Here is a 20876-nt window from a genome sequence, read left to right as displayed (position 1 = left end):
CCACCCACTCGATCATGGCGACTCTCCATTCTGCCCTGTGTCCCTGAGTTGTCTCATAGGAGGCTCCCTTATTCTCAGGCCTTTGGTTGGGTTCAGTCGAAGTGGAATGCTACAGATGAAGATGAGATGAGAAAGTGAGGTTGGGACCGCTGTTCTCACAGCTCCTGACCCTTCAGAGTTGTGTTGACTAGCTGTGTCCTCCAACAAGGTCTCAGCCCCAGCCAGGTGGCCCTCCCCATAGGAGATGGGGAAGGCCACCTGACAAGCTCTTCTCTGGCTCTGGGTAGAGCAGCCTGGCTACCGCATGAGCCCTTGTGATTGCCCTGCATTCCAATCTTCTTTATCATCATCCCCTTATTACATTCTTCTGGATTTATCCTAATTTTGAGTGTGCCATCTGTTTCCTATTAGGAATCGTTAAAATAGAAAATTAGTAAGAGAATAAGAGACAAAAAACTAAGAGGATGGGAATATAGTTATGTCAGCACACCAAGACTAAAAAGGGGTGCTCTAATTGAACATGGGTAAAGTTAAAAGGAAGCATTTAGTTCTTATTTGCTAATAATAGACAACATCTAGCACACTGGCGGGGGTAGGGAGGCAAACTGCCCAAGGAAAAGCATTTTCAGTAGTTTTACTGCATCTAAACCAACTCTCATATAATATTGTGTTAACCTTCTAAGGCCTTCAAAATAAAATTAAATCATAATTCTATAAAACTTTTTTACAAAAATGGAAAGTGGTGCATGCAAGGTGACAAATATAGAAAATGTTATATACAAGGATATACAGTATTTTTGTCATCTGATTTGATATGGGAATAGAATTTGGAAACTTCTATTGAATGAATGAATAACAGTCATGTCCCATAAATATTCCTTCTAAATTTTTATTTTTCTTGGCTATACTTTTAATACATCCCTTTGTAATTATGAAGTCTTTTAATGTCCATAGATAGTTTGGAAAATTACCATAAATCCACCCCAAATTGTAAACCATTAGCAAAAGATTAATAACAGTGTTCTTATATTCTTTTTTCCTAATGTGTGCTAAGTCGCTTTAGTCATGTCCAGCTCTTTGCAACCCCAAGGGCTGTAGCCCATCAGGCAGGATTTTAATTTAACTGGATACATACTACATATATTATTTTTAACCTGATTTTTCCCATCTGTCAGTATATCTAGGATATTTTACTCTGTATTTCTACCACATAATTTTTAGTGTTTGCTTAGTGTTTCATTATGTGAATAATTGCATTTAACCAATTTCTTATTTGGGAGGTATTATATTATTTCCAATTTTCAGCCTATTTTAAGGTTGTAATGAATATACCTATATATAAATCTTTGTATAGGTATCTGGTATTAATTCTTAAACTTCATTTTTTAATTTTTAAGACTTTTGCTAGTTATTTCCCTATTTATTCTTCAAAAAGAGTATGACAGTTTACCTTCTCACTAATGGTAGATGCTGTTGTTTATCAAATTGGAGATTGGTGACAAAAATGTTCAAGACACTGAAAGTAAGTAGTTGAAATACAAATAGTCTGAACTGTAGACTGAAAGGAGATCCATTATGTTCAAATAACCAGGCAGGAGGGTGTAAAAACTGATTTTCTATTTTAAACACCAGAGAACTAGCTTTGATTTTTAACCCATGTAGAGTTGTTCCATCTTTGCATAAAGAATGTCCTGCAAAATAATTCTTTTGAGGCTAATTTTTTGCTCAGAAGCTTCAGCACATCCTGGATTAAAGCCCACAGAGATCTCTATACCATAAAGGATGAAGAGATAATGTTAGTTGAAAGGTTCTGAGGATGGAAGTGACCAAGGGTCCATCTTTAGCACAAAAAACCTTGAATTTGGCTTCCATAGACAATTTGACTTAGAGAAGTGTCATGTTCCCATGCTCTGCTGGGATTAAACGTACCTCTATACCCCACATGACTAAACAAATTGGTTCACTCATGTTTATGGTCTGTCATTATTATCTATCTGGTTGCTTTATTAATAGGTTTGGATTTGTATGAATTGATACAAGAAAAGTGCTATGTACAATGTTGCCTTTCCATATTATTTTCCACTGGAGTAATTTAGCAAATATGTGTCTTGTATACCTCTTATCTCTAAGATGTGATACTACTGGTTACAAATAAATACTGCAGTGTAAAGCATGTTCCTTACCTTTCAGAAGTTCACACAAATGTAAGAAAATTTATGTGGCAAAATATAGATAATTGTCAAACTGATTGCATAGAAATGAATCAGACTTCTGTTGGTGGTGATTTTATGTGATATAGGCTCATCTATGTGAAACAAGTGGGAAAATTTAAAGTAAAAAAATACTTTTTTAAATTAAGAGGTCCTGTCATGTTTTCATATATAGCAACACATTTGTGTGTGTGTGTGTGTGTGTGTGTGTGTGTGTGTGGCAGTGCATATTCTGGGCCAAAGTAGAAAAGATGCAAGGAATTAGCTAAGTAAATGAAAACTTAGAAAATTAAATTAAAATTGTTTTACTTCAGTGGTTTATGAGGAATGGAACAGGATATTTTCACTTCATATTTCATATATTTTGTCTATCTGGTTAAAAATTTATGACCTCCTCCTGAATAAGTCATTGAAACCTTTGTAATGACTTAGGAGCAAGGTCTAGAAGTTTATTTGTTCAAAGATTCAGTATCACATAGATTGCTTGAAATCAGAGACTAAACTGTTTTCCTACTATAATGCTTTAGCCTTAACTTTCTAATGTCTGAAAAGTGTAAGTATTAGTTGCTTGGTCCGATTAGCTGATTAGTCCAATTCTTTGCCACCCCATGGACTGTAGCCTCCAGACTCCTCTGTCCATGGGATTTTCCAGGCAGAAATACTGGAGTGGGTTACCATTCCTTTCTCCAGGGGATCTTCCCGACCCAGGTCTCCTGCATTACAGAGAGATTCTTTACCATCTGAGCCACAAGGGAAACCCTTCTATGTGTAAATAAGAAATTTTTGTTCCATACTGAATTATAACTCAGACTGAAGAAATGAAAAAATTATAGTTGAATGTTTATGTAATATTAGCACAAGATTTTTTAAATTAAACTCTGATATACTCTAATACCATAAGCATCATGTTTACTAGTCAAGTTTTTAATAGGAAACAAATTGTTTGGAAGATTATAAAAGTAAGGTGGGATATAAAAAGTATATTAAACCCTCTGAAAAGATAGCACAACATTATTTTGGCTCATAAATCTATATAGAGAATAGTTTTTTGAGTTTGTTTATACTTATAGTGGCTTAACTTTACCAAAATGAACAAAATGTGGAACTGTGAAAGAGGACTATCCAATAGAATCAAAGATAACAAGAGGAAATGAAGGATAATGAGGGCCCATTTCAGTTGTCAGCAAAGAAAACTTTTTCAAGAAATTTCGTCTGCAAGTTTAGAAGAAACAAGATTTAAATTCCACTGTCTCCTGTGCACTAGCTTTCTGGTTCCCCTATCATTGGAAAGCTGTAAGGACCACTCAAAAAGTCTAAAAAGTAGTATGTTTACAATCTATGGCTCAACAAATGTCCTAAAGGGCTAGTTAAATACTTAACCTTAACTTTAGTTGAAGCTTGCAAAGCCAGTATTTCATGACACACACTTCCAGCTCTTATTAACTGATGGAAAGTGAATGGAACTGTCCTTAGGGAAGTGTTGAGTTCGGACTTTACAACCCTGCAAATAAAACTGCTGGCCTGGTTCCCATCCATAACTTTGTTATTCTCAGACCAGAGATCAGAAAATGCTTCCACTCACTTTAGTGATGATCACTTAAGCCCTATTGTGTGTCAGACATGATACAATGTCCTAGAATACAAAGGTGAATAACGCAGATCAATATAGAAAGTGCTATGCTAAGGATACATAAAATAGTGCCTAACTGTGTCTGGAGAAGAGGGGGAAGGAGGAAGGCTGGAAAGCAATGCTATAGTTGAGTCTTAAATGATGGACAGGGGGATGTAGCAGGCAATAAGGCAGGGCAGAGCATGCCAGGCCTGTAGTAAACGTCCAGATAGAGCAACATCAATGGCAGTGGCAGTCCCTCCTGAAAGCAAATGAAAGAGTACAAAGCAGAACAAAGGAGTGAGGGTAAAAAAATCTTAATTAAGGACAAGGGGTATGCCAAAGATTGAGCTAACATTTTTCCTAGAGGGTTCAGAGGAAGATTCAAGAAGATGGCATTTGTTCTGGTCTTAATGGTAGAGTAAAACTGACATGTAGAGGGGGAAATGAAGTTATATTGGTTGATAAAACTGCAAAAAGCAGATAAACATGGGAGTGCATGACTGCCTTCTCTTTCCTATTTAGTTCTCACTCTGCAGATGTTGTCTAGTCCCTTGGCATCATACAATTTTAAGAGGATATCTCCTTAATTTAGATCTCCGGTCCTGAATTCTCCTGAGTCACCCATCTGTGTACCTCCAGATGTTTATGTGGAATTTCTGCTTAAATGTCATACAGTCATGTCAACTGTTTAATGTTTCATAGTGAGCCTCTGACTTTCTTTTCTGAACCTGTTATTCTAATTTCCCATCTGAGTTATTGGTACCATCATTTACCCAGTTGCTCTACCAAAACCCTAGGAATTATCCTTGATTCTTTTAACGTCAACCACTGTATCTAATCCTTCAGTGAGCACTCTGACTCTACTCAAAAGCATATTTTAGATTTGAATTCTTAATTTCCTGAATCCCAGTGATTATTTTTGCTTTATTCTATTTTGCTCCTCTACTGTCCATTCTTTTAAAAATTTAAGTTACATCATATCACTCTTTGCTTTAAACTCTTCTATGTCTTTTTTTAGAACTAAATCCTTGCCTAATCATCTAGCTACCATCTAGCTTACCAAACTCACTTCCAGTCTAAATCTGAACCACCTGTTCCAGCTGCTCTGGTTTCTTCCCGATTCTGCAAAGTCATTCTCACTCAATGCCGTTGTACCCAAAGCTCACACTTCCTTCAGCGGTCTCCTTCATCTCTTTTCATTGTTTCCTTACCCTCCTCTTCCAAATTTTAATCCAAATGTCATTTAAAACTATGCTTTCTAATAGTTCTTCCCAGATTTTTCTAAATTATCACCATATTTATTTCCTTCCTAGAATTTAACATAGTATTCTTTTCATTCATTTACTTGTTATCTCTCTTTGCAGAAACTCTCAGAACCTTGAAGCCAAGGCTTTATTTCTTTTTAAGCATCATATCCCAAGTATCTGGCTTAAAGTAGATGCGCAATGAGTATTTGTTGAATAAATGAATCCCAAAGTCACTAGTTTCTGAAGACTATAAGCATTGGTAGAATCAAATACAGAAACACTTAAAAAAATAAGACACTACGTAAAATAAATTTGTTTGATCATTGGGAAGTCATTGTCAGAAGTAGTCAATTGGAGTCGAGGCAGAGGTACATCATGGGTGAGGATTAAAATAGGAGATGTAAAATTGGAGGAGAGTATTCTTGACTGAAAGGGGACAATGAAGAGTATGGTGCTACAGTCTTGGGGTGTGTAAAGAAAGTACTTTACAATTTTGGTTAATGAATAAGATTTGTTTAGATTTTCATGCGAGGAGAAAGAAGCAAAGATCAAGAGGTTGAAGTTACAAGGGAAGAAAGGGTAGGTGATGGAAGAAGATTATAGTGATGGAATTGGAGAATAGGATATAGAACCCAGGTGGGGGTTAAGTTTTGGAAGTGCTCCTCACTTCCTCTGAGGAGCAGGCCATCAAGGAAATGATCTTTTAGGATCTCCATTTCTTCTGATAAAAGCAAAGAAATAGAGGCAGGTATGGAACTTAACATAGTGAACAGGCTTTCAAATGATACCATGAGCAAGCTGAGAAGCACTGGCCAGGAGTTCATAAAAAGGAATGCTGATTGTCAATAAAGATTCAACTGAAACCATCAATTTGGTACCAGTTTATAAAGTCGTGTGATTCTTTCATCAATCACACATTTATTAGGTATATTCTATCTCCTAGACACTTTAATTGTTGCTGGAAGTGCGGAGGGTAATAAATCAGTTTCTGCAGTCTACCGGGACAGAGGAATAAGTATACCAATTAGCAAAGCCTTGTGGTGAGGCTTATACCAGAGGAATAAAATTATACAAGCAGAATACAGAGGATGATGGGGATGATGGGGAAGGGGTCATAGGTCTGGTTGTAAGATAAATGGCTATAACTGAAGCTCTTGGGATTGGAGCCATTCTCCATCATAGTAGAGTCCTGGAGGGGGAGGTGGCTTACTGGAATGGAGGAAGTCATGCGTCTGTGAGTTAGCAGGTCAGCGGGGCTTCAGACTGAAGTCGACCGGAAAGGTAGAAGGAGTTCTTCCAGACAAGGCCCATGCGGCTGTGGCTCAGTTATCTGAATTCTCAGTGAATATTTGAGAGTGACCTGGAAGTCCACACATACCAGTGACAAGGCTAGGTAGAGGGTAATACAGCCAGATGGTGTAAACATCAAAGGAAGAAAGCATTGTATCTGCGAGGGACAGCATCGTGGTCTCAAAGGAGCCATTAACAAGACAGAAAATGCTCAAACCATTTCCCAGCCTCCTAGCAAATAAGGCATCATAAGAAAAGCATCCTTCACTCAGGAGGATTTCAGCCAAGACAAGAGGGAGGGAGGGAGCGAGGGGGAGAGAGAGAGAGAGTGATTTGTTAGCTACAGCAAAGGCTGAGGGTACCAGAGTCAAGGATGGAAATGGTTGGTTCTGAGATGCCAAAAAGCCTCAGGCCTGCACAGGCCACTGAACCAGATGGTGTCAGTGATCTGAAGATACCAGCAACCATGAATTGGTCCACTTCTTGTCAAGGGATTGTTGGCAGAAGGACCACTGACTTCCCCTCAAGGTCAATGCTGGGAGTAAGCAATATTGTCAATGGTCAGAACCCAGAGAAAAATGCCCTGTAATCCAATATCTTTTCTTTTGAAGTATCTCTTTTCTCTCTGATTATGAAAGAAATATGTATTCACTGCACAAAATAAGGTAACACAGAAAAGTATGAAGAATAAAATAGTTATAAACCCCGAGGAAGGTAATATAATGGTTGGTAACATTTCCATATCTGGCGCTAATAGACTGCTGAGGCGTTTATCAGTTAGGACTCTGAAATGTGTCAGTGTTCCTTTTTCTCCCTTTCCTACCCTCTCTTTCACCTTCCGTCTTTGGTGCTGCTACCTTTCTAGCTTCCTCTCTGTTCCCCCCAAACTCAGACTTCAACCATGTCTGGTCTAGAATCACCTTACCTTGGAGCCATCCAGGTACTCATTAAGCATTGAATGGATGTTGCTGTTATGGCTGCTGGTGTTGCAGGCCTGCTGCAGAGCTGCTATGGCTGTGCCCATGGCCCTCGGGATGCCTCTTCTTGTTCTTCCAGGGGTCAGAGACCACATTGCTGGGCAAGTCTGAAAGCCACTTAGCTTTTCATATTCATTTCTCAAAAGAGAAAAATGCCACCTTGGGGATGAGGCTAACCCAACCTTTACCAAAGCCCCTCTGCTGGTAGTAACTCACTACCATTCACCATCAAGGTACTGTTTTTCACCAGCAAGATTCAGTCTCTTGACCCAGACACAGCATGGCAGGCCAGTCGTTGAATGGTCCTCTGTCAATTAAACAGAAACTTCAGTTGTGCCGTCACTAGGGGAATAATGGTTTCGGCCCCCTGAAACTAGCTTATATGTGCTTCAGATTTTCTCTTGCTGCCTACATTCCCAGAAAAGGGAGGTAAAACATGCCTAGTGAGACGGTACTTTCACTTTTTTTGAGCTTGATAAATTTGTCCTTCATTTTACCACATAAGTCAGAACGACTGTTTATCACAACCCTACTAATTTTTTCTTTTCCTCCTTCCTCCCACCTGTCTCCTGCCACATCCCCAGAAGCATAAAGCTTTCAATATCTTGCTGTCCATTAGCATAAATAAACTCATGCTTTTAAAGTAAAAATAGATTTAATGCTATATTTGTTAAAGATTACATTACCATAAGAGGATAAAAATATTCTTGAGTAACAGGTAGATCGTATACTTTAGAGACAATAATATGCTTTTGTTGTGGTTCCCTGAAAGTCAATTATTTTAGCCACAGATCAAAACTTTAGGTCTTGAGCACATGTTACATTTCTACTTTAGAAACTGTTAAACCATGAAGTTTCTCAGGACATGTACTTTCACATTTCCACTTATTTGTTCTCTTGTCAGTGTATTGTAGGCAGACCAAAACCATGAAGGGCCATTTAAATTCAGTCTTTGCTATATGAACCAATGGATAATGTTGTTATAATTTTGTTCCTTGTTTTTGTATCTCTGTTGTTAATTTAACTTTCATGTGATATTTATACATTAGATAAGAAAATACTTGGCTGATAAAGAACAGAAATGGCAGGAAATGGAAATGAGAGATCTTCGGCGTCTGGAAGAACTGAAGACATTAATGGCTGAACAGTCAGTAAAAGACAGAGAAAGGTAAAAAAAAAAAAAAGTAAATTGTGTGGTAATAGAAGTCTTTTGTAATGTGTTAAGTGAATGGAATCTTCCATAATGTGTTAGGATAAATAATATAAGAGGGAGCATTTTTCTGTACTTAATATGTCCTTACAATATTTATATTCACAAATTGAAAAGTGATACTTATATTTTAAACTTTCATATTCATACACAAATCTCTAATTTTCTGTTTTGTTCCTTAGATAGCTTCCTAGTTAAAATCATCACAGAGAATTTCATAGTATTTGATTACCCACTGTGTTTGTGAAATAATACTGGCTGCTGCAGTGACTCAATATTTTGACCTAGAAGGAAGAAACCATTATTTAGAGGAAAAGGGAGACCCATTTACTATGACTGAGGCTGAGAAAGACAATACACAATCATACTGTGCTGTGTGGTTCCTTTTATTATACTTAGGAGGTATTTGATATAGGAAAAACCTTGAATTCCCTAGAATAATGTAATTTTAGAGCTGGAAAGGACACCTGAGGTGTAGTTTCCTCATTTTATGAGGATTTACTCATTGGAAAAGACTCTGATGCTGGGAGGGATGGGGGGCAGGAGGAGAAGGGGACGACAGAGGATGAGATGGCTGGATGGCATCACTGACTCGATGGACGTGAGTCTGAGTGAACTCTGGGAGTTGGTGATGGACAGGGAGGCCTGGTGTGCTGCGATTCATGGGGTCGCAAAGAGTTGGACACGACTGAGTGACTGAACTGAGCTGAACTGAACTGCACTGAAAAATTAAAATTAAAAATTTCCCTAGTTTAATGTATCAGTCAAGGTCAGTGAAGGGGCCGGGACAACATAGTATTTTGAATAGGAGAAGTTTGAGATAAAAAAATATTTATTCCAAGAAAAAAAAATTCTCAGGGCTGAAGGAGGGTTCTCATGGAAGAAACAAATTTGGAAATGTGAACCCTCCTCTCCACAGTTGGGATTCAGATCTCACTGTAGAAGGTGGGGTTGTGGGCTGCCACGTGGTGGGAAAGCCCTTGAATGGGCTCAACCAGAAGTTGTTCCCAGTCACTGGGCAAGCAGGAACACCCTACCTGGGTACAGGATGCCCAAACTGAAGTCAGGCATTGTGATGCTTATGCTTCCAAGACTTGGTGGGAATCTGACGATGAGAGTACTCCTGAAATTTTATGGGAAACTGCCCACAGGGTGCACCTGAGCTCCACAAGCACCCCTGAGTGTACCTAACAAGTGCTGCTGGCAGCCATGAAGCAGGAGCAAGAAGGAGTGAACCCAGAAACTAGGAAGGAAAGCCCTTTCCTTCTTCGGAATCCCTCCAGCACCCTTTTCCATCATGGCTAAGCACTGTGCCAGCTGCAGAGCAGAAATGTTACAAGGTCCATCTCTATTTTCCTAGAGCAGACAGTGAAGGGTAGATTTGGAGCTGAGAGACAATAAATTGGTTACTGGCATAGTTATATATTTTAGCCAGCTCCTGAGTGGATTTTCACAAAAGATAAATTAAAAATAGATCTTTCATTTTGTAACATAAATCATAATAAAGTTTTCTTTACAGTTAGTCAATGTAAAAAAAAATTGCCTGGAACTCTTCATATTTTTTGCTCAATTTCATTGTGAACTTAAAACTACTCTAAAAATAAAGTCTACTACCGTACTAAAAATTACATTTTAGACTTATTGTAACTTAAGATGACAAAACCATTTTACACAACAAAGTTCACTTATATCTAGGAAGCTTCCTTGTGACCCATGGAAATAATTTCAAATTCCAGTCACCAAGTTGCAGAGTGAATTTGGGGTTCCACACAGATGCCAGGCAATTCCCCTCAATTTTCTGAATAAAATTCAGTTGATTTTCCATGTATCTCAGGATTTATAATTGAGTTTAATCTATTATGAAGAAAATCAAGAATATAGCAAAGCTAGGGCTCAAGGCTAAGTGATGAAACAACCAGTGAGAAATCAGTTAAGCACAAACCAAGATATGAGAGGATACCAGAAGGCAGGCCAGGCCATGGGTCAGAGGCAGAAACAGGCAGCTCAGTATTAAAGGCAAGGCAAATGTGGGAATCAAAAGGCTGGTTGGAAAGTCTGAAACTCAGCTAGAGGAACAAAAGAGAGCTCCAGGAATTAAAGGGGGTGGGGAAAAAGGAACAGCGGTGAAGTCCCCGCATGCTTCTAGTAGAATCTGTCCTCTTAGCCAAGGAGTTTCTTTGACTACAGAGCCGTTTCAGCCTTGTGCTTCTTGTCCCAATAATTATCAAGATAAGCTGATTCAGAACTTTAGTTGAAAAGAAGAAAAGGAAAATTAGAAGGGCCTGTCTTACATAACATAAAAGAAAAATAGGTGTCATATTATATCATAGTGAAAATAGTACTAAAGACTAGGAACCAGGAGACCAGGATTTTAGTATTTTATTTGAATGGTGTATAACCTAGGGAAAGTCATTAATTTAACCTCTATTAGGCTCTGTTTTGTTCTTTGTAAAACAAAACAACATTAAAAAAACACTGAACTGGATAACTTTTGAGGGCTAAGTGAGCTATCAACTTTTAAGAGTTTATGATCTGTATATTTTACTCATCTGAAATGTAGATTCAGATAATTATGAATCCAATCCTTGTATGCCAATGGAAAATCAGTGAGGAGGGCCATTAAAATATCCAGATAATGTATCAGAACATAATTCTCAGAAAATTTTGGATGATATTATAGATAAAAGCACAGTCCTCATTTTGTGATTTAGAGAGAGAGAATCTAACATGTAAAAACAGCTGATAACTTTTGCTTCTGACAAGAGCTAGAAACTGTGTTCTTTTGCAACCATCCTGATGCTGAGAAATGTGGTTGATTGGTTAAAATGTTTTTCTCCACTACTGAAATACAATTCACAAATCTCATATTTGATATTTTAACTGTAGGCACATTTTTCTCATGTCAGAATAAGAAGGCTTGAAGCAGTTTCCAGATCTGTTAAAAACACACATACACATAGCCTTGAGAGTTTGAAAACTTCTGTTATTTCATTTTTCTATTTTCTAACTCTAATATTAAATTTCTTGAAAATAGTACTCATAAATTAACACATATATTAGGTTAAACCATAAGAAAATTCCATTTTTATAGGTCAAACAAAGGTTAAGTATGGGCAGTTTTATGCAGTTCAACATAATAAAGAGATATAGCAATTTATTTACTAATTACATTTCCTGTCTCAATCTGTTATAAGCTGCCTTGTGCCCTCATCACTTTACTGACATTGTTCTTGCCATAGTTTCCACTAACCTCCTAATGCCCTATTTTTATTTCTCAACAATGTCAAAGAAGTGGAGAGGGAAGGCTCTAGAATCAGGTTGTCAACATAAGAATCCTGTCTCTATCCTTTATAGCTGTGTGACATTTGGGTAAATTATTTCACATTTCTGTGCCTCAGTTTCTTCACCTGTATAATGAAGAAATAAATAGTATCTTCTTCGTGGGATTGTTGCAAGGAATAAGTGAGATATTAAATGGAATGCACACATAGTGAATATTCATTAGATATAAAGATTACTGTTAATTGATGTTTTTAAACATGGGACACTAACATAATTTGTTCCCAAAATATTTAAGCATTTTAAATGCTTTAAATAAAAGGTGTAATAATGGGGATACTTTTAAAAACTGAAATATAGTTGCTTTACAATGTTGTGGCAATCTCTGCTGTACAGCAAAGTGACTAATTTTAAATTTTTATGCATTATTTTTTTAAAAGATTCTTTTCCATTATGTTTATCCCAGGAGATTGTATACAGTTCCCTGTGCTATATACTAAGACCTTGCTGTTTGTCCATTTTAAACATAATAGCTTGCATCTACCAACCCCAAATTCCTAGTCCATCGCTCTCCACACTCCTGCCCCAGCTTGGAAACCACAAGCCTGATCTCTGTGTCTGTGAGTCTGACCCTGTTTCATTTCATTTGTGTCATATTTTAGATTCCACATATAAGAGATATCATATGGTGTTTATCTTTCTCCTGACTTACCTCACTTAGTTGATAATCTCTAGTGTCATCCATGTTGCTGCAAACAGCATTATTTCACTCTTTTTATGGCTGAGTCGCATTCCGTTGTATATATGTATCACATCGTCTCATCCATTCATCTGTAATGAACATTTAGGTTGTCTCTGTACTTTGGCTATTGTGAATAGTGCCACTATGAATATAGGGGTGTGTGCGTCTTTTGGAATTATAGTTTTGTCTGGGTATATTCCCAGAAGCAGGATTGTTAGATCATATGGTAATTCTATTTCTAGTTTTCTGAGGACTCTCTGGGTGGCTCAGTGGTAGAGAATCTTCCTACCAATGCAGAAGATGTAGGTTGGAACTCTGGGTTGGGAAGACCCCCGGAGAAGGAAATGGCAACGTACTACAGTATTCTTGCCTGGAAAATCTCATGGACAGAGAAACCTGGTGGGCTATGGTCCGTGGGGTCACACAGAGTCAGACACAACTTAGTGACTGTGCATGCTTGCACGGGGAACCTCCATGCTGTTTTCCACAGTGGCTGTACCAACTTACATTCCCACCAAAAGCATAGGAGGATTTCCTTTTCTCCACATTATCTCCAGCATTTGCTATTTGTAGACTTTTTAATGATGGCCATTCTGACCATTTGAGGAGGTACTGTACCCCATTGTATTTGCATTTCTCTAATAATTAGTGATATTGAACATCTTCTCATGTACCTACTGACTATTTGTATGTCTTCTTTGGAGAAATGTCTATTGAAGTCTTCTGCCTATTTTCCAGCTGGGTGAGTTGTTTGTTCATTGTTGAGTTGTATGAGCTGTATGTATATTTTGGGAGACCCTTATACAATCTCTCCACTGAAAGTCTTCTCTGATATCAGCTGTTTAATACATACATACAAACTATATATGCCTAAGTAAAACATGACTTTAAGAGCAACAAAGACCCAATACATTTTACATTATGGTAACATTGTATTTGTTTCAGCTGCCATAACAAAATACCATAGACTGATGGCTTAAACAACAGAGATTTATTTTCTCACAGTTCTGGAAGCTACAAGCCCCAAGATCAAGGTACCAGCATTGTTGACTTCTGGTAAGAACTCTCTTCCCAGCTTTTAGACACTTGCTTTATACTCAGAAGGTGGGAAGAGAAAGATAGCAAATTCTCTGATGTTTCTTCTTAAAGGGCACTAAACTAAATTTATTCCATCAAGACGGCCCTACCTTCATGACCTCATTGAAACCTAATTCTTTCCCAAAGGATTCATCTTCAAATACCATTACATCAGTGTTTAGATTTCATATGAATTTTGCAGGAACAAGGTCAGTTTATAGCAACCATTTCTATATAAAAAAACACATTTATGTATGGACAAATTACCTATTTATTATTAACTACTATTTATTGGTTGCTGCTAGCACATAAGGCTTTTGTGACAATTAGGAAAAGTACTGAAAGACTAGATATCTCTTCAAGAAAATTAGAGATACCAAGGGAATATTTCATGCAAAGATGAGCTCGATGAAGGACAGAAATGGTATGGACCTAACAGAAGCAGAAGATATTAAGAAGAGGTGGCAAGAATACACAGAAGAACTGTACAAAAAAAATCTTCATGAATCAAGTAATCATGATGGTGTGATCACTCACCTAGAGCCAGACATCCTGGAATATGAAGTCAAGTGGGCCTTAGAAAGCATCACTACAAACGAAGCTAGTGGAAGTGATGGAATTCCAGTTGAGCTAGTTCAAATCTTGGAAGATGGTGCTGTGTAAGTGCTGCACTCAATATGCCAGCAAATTTGGAAAACTCAGCAGTGGCCACAGGACTGGAAAAGGTCAGTCTTCATTCCAATCCCAAAGGCAATGCCAAAGAATGCTCAAACTACCACACAATTGTACTCAACTCACACACTAGTAAATTAATGCTTAAAATTCTCCAAGCCAGGCTCCAGCAATACGTGAACCGTGAACTTCCAGATGTTCAATCTGGTTTTAGAAAAGGCAGAGGAACCAGAGCTCAAATTGCCAACATCTGCTGGATCATGGAAAAAGGAAGAGAGTTTGGGAAAAACATCTATTTCTGCTCTATTGACTATGCCAAAGCCTTTGACTGTGTGGATAACAATAAACTGTGGAAAATTCTGAAAGAGATGGGAATAGCAGACCACCTGACCTGCTTCTTGAGAAACCTTTTTGCATGTCAGGAAGCAGCAGTTCGAACTGGACATGGAACAACAGACTGGTTCCAAATAGGAAAAGGAGTACGTCAAGGCTGTATATTGTCACCCTGCTTATTTAACTTCTATGCAGAGTACATCTTGAGAAATGCTGGGCTGGAAGAAGCACAAGCTGGAATCAAGATTGCCAGGAGAAATATCAATAACTTCAGATATGCAGATGATACCACCCTTATGGCAAAAAGTGAAGAGGAACTAAAAGGCCTCTTGATGAAAGTGAAAGAGGAGAATGAACAAGTTGGCTTAAAGCTCAACCTTCAGAAAACGAAGATCATGGCATCTGGTCCCATCACTTCATGGAAAATAGATGGGGAAACAGTGGAAACAGTATCAGACTTTATTTTGGGGGGCTCCAAAATCACCACAGATGGTGATTGCAGCCATGATGTTAAAAGACACTTACTCCATGGAAGGAAAGTTATGACCAACCTAGATAGCATATTCAAAAGCAGAGACATTACTTTGCCAACAATGGTCTGTCTAGTCAAGGCTATGGTTTTTCCAGTGGTCATGTATGGATGTGAAAGTTGGACTGTGAAGAAAGCTGAGCACCGAAGAATTGATGCTTTTGAACTGTGGTGTTGGAGAAGACTCTTGAGAGTCCCTTGGACTGCAAGGAGATCCAACCAGTCCATTCTGAAGGAGATCAGTTCTGGGTGTTCATTGGAAGGACTGATGCTAAAGCTGAAACTCCAGTATTTTGGCCACCTCATGCGAAGAGTTGACTCATTAGAAAAGAGCCTGATGCTGGGAGGAATTGAGGGCAGGAGGAGAAGGGGACGACAGAAGATGAGATGGCTGGATGGCATCACCGACTCAATGGACATGAGTTTGGGTGAACTCTGGGAGTTGGTGATGAACAGAGAGGCCTGGGGTGCTGTGGTTCATGAGGTCACAAAGAGTTGGACACGACTGAGCGACTGAACTGAACTGAACCCCTTTCTGGTGGCAAAGTAATAGATTCCCTACAGGAAGCAGACAAATTAGGAAAAGACAAGACTCCCCTCCTGGACCATGACACACAGCTTGACAAGCAGAGGCAAAACTGGACATCATACCCCATTATTACTTCTGGCTAAGCATCACTTTTGCAAAGCACAGTCTTCAAAATGGCTATCCCTGCAAATAAACCAACCTAATTCTTTAAAAATATTATATATTATCCATGTTGCTTCTAAGAGACTTCCCTGGTGGCTCAGATGGTAAAGCGTCTGTCTACAATGCGAGAGACCTGGGTTCAATCCCTGGGTTGGGAAGATCCCCTGGAGAAGGAAATGGCAATCCACTCCAGTACTATTGCCTGGAAAATCCCATGGACAGAGGAGCCTGGTAGGCTACAGTCCATGGGGTTGCAAAGAGTCGGACATGACTGAGCGACTTCCATTTCACTTTATGTTGCTTCTAAAGTTTAGCCATCTGATATTTCTTTTCATGAAAGATATGAGCTAAGTTTCTGACTTTTATGAAAGCTGCTCAGTGTCGTGTCCAGCTCTGCAACCCCATGGACTATACAGTCCATGGAATTCTCCAGGACAGAAGACTGGAGTGGGTAGATATATTCCCTTCTCCAGGGGATCTTCACAACCCAGGGATCGAACCCAGGTCTCCCTCATTGCAGGCTGATTGTTTACCAGCTGAGCCACCAGGGAAGTCTTTCATATTGGTCTAAACTGATAGACCACCATCTCTACACCAGTTATTTTATGATTCATCCTTTCCCCCTGATTTTAAATGCCACTCTTTTATTATATATTACATTTCTAATTATGCTTTTATATCCATATAGACACTTGAGTAGATTAAATAAAAACTGATCTATATTTTTATTTCTACATCAATAACATGCTGTTTTAATTATTGTTTTTCTGTTTTACTTATTCTGTGTTCATTCATTATTCTTTTCAAAAATATGTTAGTTACTATACCACATTTCAATTTAAAAATCTGTTAATTTTTTGCATTGAAACTTTGTTATGGAGAGCTGATTTATGTGCCAAATTTAATCTCCATTCTAGCACCATCGTTCCAGAGTAGCTCTCCAGTTCAAATCTCTTCTTAGGTTCTCTGGAAGATTTCATAGTTTTTGTTTTGCTCTTTTTTATTTTTTTTTCTGGTGAAGACCTGGAAATTATTTTGCAATAAGTAGAACTGAGTGACCAAGAAGCCAATCATAAATTTTCTTTAGTCACTATGTGAAAAGTGTCTGAACTAGGAAGTCGCAATGGGGATGCAGAAGTGATAGACGCTTATGAAGTATCTAGATTAGGTAAAATTAGTTTCACTGAGGAAGGTGTTTGAAGGAAAACAGAGGAAACAGCATGATCCTGAATATTATTGAGCTTTTTCTGTCCTCTTGAGTTGAAAGCATATCTGAGGTTATTGATATTTCTCTCGGCAATCTTGATTCCAGCTTGTGTTTCTTCCAGTCCAGCGTTTCTCATGATGTACTCTGCATATAAGTTAAATAAGCAGGGTGACAATATACAGCCTTGACGTACTCCTTTTCCTATTTGGAACCAGTCTGTTGTTCCATGTCCAGTTCTAACTGTTGCTTCCTGACCTGCATACAGATTTCTCAAGAGGCCAGTAAGGTGGTCTGGTATTCCCATCTCTCTCAGAATTTTCCACAGTTTATTGTGATCCACATAGTCAAAAAGCCTCTTGATGAAAGTGAAAGAGGAGAGTGAAAAAGTTGGCTTAAAGCTCAACATTCAGAAAATGAAGATCATGGCATCTGGTCCCATTACTTCATGGGAAATAGATGGGGAAACAGTGGAAACAGTGTCAGACTTTATTTTTTGGGCTCCAAAATCACCGCAGATGGTGATTGCAGCCATGAAATTAAAAGACACTTACTCCTTGGAAGAAAAGTTATGACCAACCTAGATAGCATATTCAAAAGCAGGGACATTGCTTTGCTGACTAAGGTCCGTCTAGTCAAGGCTATGGTTTTTCCTGTGGTCATGTATGGATGTGAGAGTTTGACTGTGAAGAAGGCTGAGTGCTGAAGAATTGATGCTTTTAGACTGTGGTGTTGGAGAAGACTCTTGAGAGTCCCTTGGACTGCAAGGAGATCCAACCAGTCCATTCTGAAGGAGATCAGTTCTGGGTGTTCATTGGAAGGAATGATGCTGAAGCTGAAACTCCAGTACTTTGGCCACCTCATGCGAAGAGTTGCCTCATTGGAAAAGACTCTGATGCTGGGAGGCATTGGAGGTAGGAGAAGGGGACGACAGAGGATGAGATGGCTGGATGGCATCACTGATTCAATGGACATGAGTCTGAGTGAACTCCAGGAGTTGGTGATGGACAGGGAGGCCTGGCGTGCTGTGATTCATGGGGTCGCAAAGAGTCAGACACGGCTGAGCGGCTGAACTGACTGAACTGAACTGATGCAAAATAGTATAAAAGGAAGTTTTAAAATTTATGTAAAGTGTGATATCAATTTAACATAAGACTTTAATTTGTACCAGGGTGACATATTCACTGACATTATCCCAAATGTTTGAAGAGTAGTAACTGATCTCAACTTCCTTATGAGCCCCCTTCTTGTAGGGTAGTAAGACAAATAGAAACTTTTAAATTAAAAGTATGCTATATTCTTTCATTTCTTTTTTTAAATTTATTTAATTTTTAATTGAAAGATTATTGCTTTACAGAATGTTGTTGTTTTCTGTCAAACATCAACATGAATCAGCCATATGTACATATGTCCCCTCACTCTTGAAACTTCCTCCCATGTCCCTCCCAGTCCCACCCCTCTAGGTTGATACAGATCTCCTGTTTGAGTTCCCTGAGATATACAGCAGATTCCCATTGGCTATTTTACATATGGTAATGTAAGCTTCCATCTTACTTTCTCCATACATCTCACCCTTCCTCCCATCTCCCTGTATCCGGAAGACTTTCATTTCTAAATGGTCTCATTTCAGATTATCTATGTCTCTTTGGGTGGTAAAGGTAGAAACTCCAACCTATGCTGGAGGTCAGACAGCCTCCTCCAATATAAGGGTGATATGGCTGGTCAGCATGCAGATTCTGATACCCCTTAGGGTCCTCATTACTCTCCATAATTTCACCCCATCCCTCCATGTCCCCAGGGTATGACGCAGTGCTATCCAATAAAAATGTTACATGAATCACACATGTAGTTTAAAATTTTCTAGTATCTACATTTAAAGATGGCAGGTAGAATTGACTTTAATAGTACATTTTATTTAACCTGATCTATCCATTCCATGATCTTCCCTGGGGGCTCAATGGGAAAGAATCCACCTGCCAATGCAGGAGACATGGGTTTGATCCCTGGGTTGGGAGGATACCCTGGAGAAGGAAATGGCAATCCACTTCAGTATTCTTGCCTGTGAAATCCCATGGACAGAGAAGCCTGGTGGGCCACAGTCCATGGGGTTGCAAACAACCATGGGGTTGTTAGACAGCAACTAACAACAACATCCATTCACTATGCCATCAATATAAAAATTATTAATGCATATTTTATACTCTTTCTTATATGAAATTTTTGAAATCTACTATACATTTTACACTTCCATCACATTTCAGTTTGAACTAGTCACATTTCTTTTTTTTTTTTTTTTTTTTTTTTATTTTTTTATTTTTTTTATTTTTTTAATTTTTTTATTATTTTTTTTAAATTTTAAAATTTTTAATTCTTACATGCGTTCCCAAACATGAACCCCCCTCCCACCTCCCTCCCCACAACATCTCTCTGGGTCATCCCCATGCACCTGCCCCAAGCAAGCTGAACTAGTCACATTTCAAGTGCAGAGTAACCTCATGTGGTTAGAGGAGCCATACTGGCCAGTGGAGGTATACGAAAAAGCTTGTTAGCCTCTTGGCAATGGAGGATTGAGTGGCTGGTCAAGCTGAAGATTCTGACTCTGTTATATTAACAGAATTGATATCATTTTTATATAAATTTTAAACTCTGCTTTTATCTTCTATCTTATCTTCTTTATTTTAGGACTTCTCATCTTTATGTTCTTCTATGGAACTCATCTTCTATTTTTCAAAGTTTTCACTGCCCTTGCCAGTTTGTCCTTGGTATCTCTTGTTCTTTGGAATAGGCCTTAGTCTCTATGCAATCTGCTGGTAACAGAATTGGACCCACTGAGCCTTAGGATGCAAGCCAATATTTAACACTGCCACTGATCACACACCTGACATTTTCTCTGGTCCTGAGGTCTCCTCCTTCAGGTCTTTTCAGCCCTGGTTTTCCCAGCGTGCGCCTTATACTTCCAGTAAGACCTCGAGCAAACCATGGGAAGCAAATGTTCCCTAATGTAATCTCTAAACACCTCCCCTTCCTATGTCATGCTGCTGCTGCTGCTAAGTCGCTTCAGTCGTGTCCGACTCTGTGCGACCCCATAGACGGCAGCCCACCAGGCTCCCCCGTCCCTGGGATTCTCCAGGCAAGAACACTGGGGTGGGTTGCCATTTCCTTCTCTATGCATGAAACATGCTAAATAGAGGCCTTCCCTGGGAGGTATTTTATACCAGGAAAGTGGGGAACTAGTCCCATGTTCTTGGGTTCTCCCATAAGTATCTTAGTGTTTCTAATAAGCTCCCATCATTTACAGTTGATTCACTGAGGGGTAGAAAGCTGTGGAACTAGTATTTGAGAACTTCGCTTACTTCTCCTTTGCACACTAGTGAAATGGTCAGAGGGAAACATGATATCCAGGAGAAATAAAATAGATGAGGTTAATATTTTCAAAATGTTGTCTCTATAGTATTAATATGAAGAAAAAGTCCAGGATAAAACATAGCCCTATGATTACAGTTTTTGTCTCCAGGTAATGAAATGGACAGTTCTGATTTTCTTCTTTATATTTCTGCACTCTTCAAAAGTTCCACAATGAGCATATATTTCTGACAGTAAGAAAAAACCCTCAGTAGTTTTAAAAATAATAAATAAAACATACTTTTTTATTTTCATCAACTGTTTGTCTGTGGATTTCAAATTGGTAGGAAAAGTAGGAAGTAATGGAAATGTATAGAAGTGAATGTATGAATTCAAATATAAAAGTATGAAACAGAAGATACACTTTTCAGGCAAGAGAAATAAGTCTTCAAACTAGCCAT

General features: G+C 38.6%; 1 protein-coding gene across 1 annotated transcript in view; it reads left to right on the top strand.

Annotated features, from left to right (window-relative positions):
- The window catches only part of CCDC148 (coiled-coil domain containing 148), a 222902-nt gene that overhangs the window by 144750 nt on the left and 57276 nt on the right, over positions 1 to 20876 (top strand). The window contains exon 11 of the mRNA XM_018066726.1: positions 8386 to 8504. Coding sequence (XP_017922215.1) covers positions 8386 to 8504 — 119 coding nt within the window. The remainder of the gene's footprint in view (positions 1 to 8385; positions 8505 to 20876) is intronic.

Source organism: Capra hircus, chromosome 2 (genome assembly GCF_001704415.2).
Source record: "Capra hircus breed San Clemente chromosome 2, ASM170441v1, whole genome shotgun sequence".
Classification (NCBI taxonomy): Eukaryota; Metazoa; Chordata; class Mammalia; order Artiodactyla; family Bovidae; genus Capra; species Capra hircus.
This window is presented reverse-complemented; position numbering and strand designations above follow the sequence as displayed.